The 4,135-nt window shown below is 34.9% G+C and overlaps 1 protein-coding gene across 1 annotated transcript; it reads right to left on the bottom strand.

Moving 5' to 3' along the window:
* Positions 1-835: 835 nt before the first annotated feature.
* On the bottom strand, positions 836-1,258 carry LOC139144836 (probable ATP-dependent RNA helicase ddx55). Its single transcript, XM_070715635.1, has one exon. The coding sequence runs from the start codon at positions 1,256-1,258 to the stop codon at positions 836-838; it is 423 nt and encodes a 140-aa protein (XP_070571736.1).
* Positions 1,259-4,135: the final 2,877 nt, after the last annotated feature.

Genomic DNA, 4,135 nt, shown 5'->3' on the forward strand with positions numbered 1-4,135 from the left:
TTCACACTTTCTACTCCCAATGGTCCATACATCTTTCTCCAAAGATCTTCTAGGTTCGTCAAGGCAGTGTCACTGTATGTAGCACAACCAATTAGTGTATGTAGATTGCAGTACAGATGGTTCATGTTAGAAATTTGCTTTTTTGACTCTTCATCAAGTTCATACCGGTTATCAACGATGTCAGGAAGTATGCTGCGACGATACACCTGAAGCTAATGATTGAAACTTTTCTTGGAAGCAGCTTGGTCTCCCATCGTATTTTTAATTTTGCCCACAAGCACTTTTGCTGTATTACTGGTCTTCTCACCATCAAGGAGGTCAGCAACTTTGTTCATCACAAAATGGAATGCCTCTAACTGTGTCTTTGCATCACCTGCATGTACTTCAATAAGTCCAGATGTCAAAGTTTACCAGCATCAACATTCATTTCAAAACCTACAACTTTTAGTCCACATCTACTGGTTCCATCACTATGCTGTGTGACATACTGTGTATTCTGCAGCTCTTCACAAACATGGATAGATGACACTAGATTTGCCTCTGCAGCAATACCTTTGCAGAATGTTTCTGATGGAAAGTCACTTGGATTAACATTAAACCTTCCGATGACCCTCAGGACGGTTTCTGCAACCTTTGACATGTTCTTTGAGCTAACACCAAGACTTCCCAGAGCCATAAAACAGTGTCGAATATCATTTGTATAAGTACTTGTTTGGTGAGGGCCTTCTTTGAAAACTATCTTCCTTCCTTCATCCAGCTCAATTTGTTGATTTTCTACTTGTGCTACAGTGCTGTTTGCTCACACTTCAGTCTTTTTATTCAAGATCTTTCTTTCTCAATTCATCATCATACTCTCCAATATTCTGTCTTTTTCTTTTTTCCCTCTAAAGTACTTCCTTGAATCTCTGAATTTATCTCTCTGTTCCATATATTTGTTTCTTTCTTCCTTGTATTTCTCTGCTGTGCTGTGTTCACTTTGCAACCTACTTTCCAACTCAGTAAGCTGAGCTTTCAAGGCTTCTATCTTCTTATCTCTATGTGCCTCTCTCCTGTCAACATTGAAAGGATGATAGTGTACCAGGCGATGACTAAGTATCTTTTCCTTTTCTATGAGAACTTTCTGAATTTTTATCAATTTTTGTTCTTCCTTTTGTTTTTGCTTCAGATAATCTTGTAGTTTAATCTCTGCTTGTCGACACTCAACATATGCAGAACAAAGGAGATCCTCTTTTTCCTTCAACTCTCTTTCAAACTTCATTTTTTTCAATTGCAGCTGCTTGACTAAAATTTTGCGGTTGTGAAATGGTACAAGACTGATTCTTTTTTTTTGCCCGGGTAATATGAAAGCAGAAATTTTCATCACCTCTAGCGTATGTTTATCACCGTTACGTACTGCTTTATCTCTCTTACTTTTTGCATTATACATTGCAAATCTCCGTGACTGTGGCAAAACAGTAGCACATCTCTCATCGCCAAAGAGCATCTCCATCCACTTCAAAGCTTCTTTCCGACTTTTGTCACTTTTACTTCTAAATATTTCCATTTCAGCAATAGCCATGTCTGTAATTGTCTTCTCTCTATCAAATGTAGCTTTTCCCTCAAGCACTTCCTTCGTGATACCTATTCTGTCACACTCTTCACCAATGAATAAAGGTGATCTTACTATTCTAGGTTATAGAGACTCTATATTGGAACATTAAATTTCTGCTTCACATCTTCATCACTCTGACACTTCATTAACACTTTTGCCACCTTTCCGGTCAAATCAGAAATTTTTTTTGGAAGATTTACATTTTTGTCAAGCACCATGATGGCAGTAGGTAGATGTTCACTGATATTCATCCTTCCTCCTGGTGAAGTATATGCTCTTAAGTGTACACATCAGCATATGTTATCTTTTTACCATTTTCAAAAGAAGCTAAAAGTGAGAGTATGGAAGAGAGAGAGAGAGAGAGAGAGAGAGAGAGAGGGAGAGAGAGAGTGAGAAAGTGAGAGAGAGAGAGAGAGAGAGAAGAAAGAAAGAAAGGGAGAGAGCCAGATAGACAGAGTGCCTATTAATTTGATATCATCCCATAAAAAGAACAAAATCTCCTGCACCACATAAAGTAGATATTAATGAAAGTTTTATTAAATTAAATAAAAATGAACAAAAAAAATAGTACATTTTCACAGAACGTAAATCAACTCTTGTTTTCAGGATAATTCACAAATTATATCATCCATGAATCTGAAAAATAAAATAAGAAACAAAAATTTAATAAAGGAAACAATACTTCAATACAGTGACAAATAATAAAGCTATTGCATATACAAATCTAGTGTTCACAATTAAAATGCATTAGTAAGAATTCAAATTGCTTATGACAGTTCAGAATTAGTGACAAAACAACAATATAATGGTCCCTATCGACGTCAAATTATCCTACGCTGTAATCAACCATGGACGTAACAGAGTGGTCTGTCCATGTCTTACAACACCAGCCAGCTCAAGTCAGTTGCAAATCGAATTTTTTAGACCAACTCCAAGACATAGGAAACTATAGCTCCAGTACAAAGAACGATACCGGCCAAAACGCGATCAAACACAGCATCTCAGACTGGAGCTTGAGTTTTAAAAAGTTTACACTATTTCATTGCCGGTCGTAGCCAGCTGATGTCTATATAGGCGAGCGGCGAATCTACAAAAAGGCCTTATTTGAGGAGTTTAATGTACCCACCTTACATACGGCCACATCATACGTCATTTGAAAGCTTATTATCTCTACTTTAAGAAAATTGACGATGTGGAGCTGCCAAGTAGGGCCATAACCTCCTAATTTGCATAATAAACAAGGGTACCCAATTTGCATGAATGCGATATAATATTTGAAATTTATTGTTAACTTCTCTAACGATACGTTTAAACTATTGAGTGATATATCAAATGAAAGGTCTTTCCATGTAAAATACAAAATGGATATTCAAAGAGATATTGAAATTGATTATACTGAAATATTTTCATGTTTATATGGAAAACAATATTTTCCCCTTTTGAATAACAATATTTTAAAAATTTTAACACATACAGCCACAACACACAGCCACATCATACATCATTTGAAAGCTTATTATCTCTACTTCAAGAAAATTGACAATTTGGAGCTACCAAATCGGGCCATAACCCCCTAATTTGCATAATAAACACGCATACCCAATTTGCATAAATGCGATATAGTATTATAAATTTATAGTTAACTTTTCGAAACATACGTTTAATCTATCGAGTTATATATCAAATGAAAGGTAGTTGCACGCAGAATACAAAATGAATATTCTAAGAGATATTGAAATTGATTTCACTGAAATATTTTCATATTTATATGGAAAAATATTTTCCCCTATAGAATAATAATATTTTAAAAATTTTAACACATACAGTCCTATCATACAGCCACATCATACGTCATTTGAAAGCTTATTATATCTACTTGAAGAAAATTGACAATGTGGAGCTATCAAGGAAGGCCGTACCCGTTTATGTCCATAAATTACACTGGTAAGCAATTTGCAGAAATGCGATATAAAATTAGAAAATTCATTGTTAACTATTCTAAACACACTTTTACACTATCGAGTGATATATGGTCTGTGGTAATGGTATTTGCATGTAAAGACAAAATTGATATCAAAAGTGATATTTAAATTAATTTACGGAATATTTTCATACTTCTCTTGAATGAATATTTCCTCTTTTGAATAATGGTATTTTAAAAAAATTAACTAAAGTATCAATGCAACAAAAAGATCCACACGAACGACACTATTGTAGTTGTTGAAATGTAGCTCTGTAGCTGAAACAATGTGTCAGAGTAAGCTGCAGTCAAAGTAATAGCATGATTCGCGATCCAAATCATTCATGTCATTTCCAGTAAATCTAGTAAATGTAGGAATTCATCATCTTCTTCACCAGCATTGTCATGAGTAAAAGGGTTGCCACAGTTATCGCTGCCTTGGCAGGAACAAAGGTCTGTGCAAAGAAGATTAATTTGACAGCAGATACAATTGGTGACATGTAATAAGAGAAAGCAGCTCCGCAAATCGTTCATATCTTAGTTTTTGAATTTTGTGTATGATATTTGTATATTGTAAGTGTTTA

This window comes from Ptychodera flava, chromosome 1, assembly GCF_041260155.1.
Source record: "Ptychodera flava strain L36383 chromosome 1, AS_Pfla_20210202, whole genome shotgun sequence".
Classification (NCBI taxonomy): Eukaryota; Metazoa; Hemichordata; class Enteropneusta; family Ptychoderidae; genus Ptychodera; species Ptychodera flava.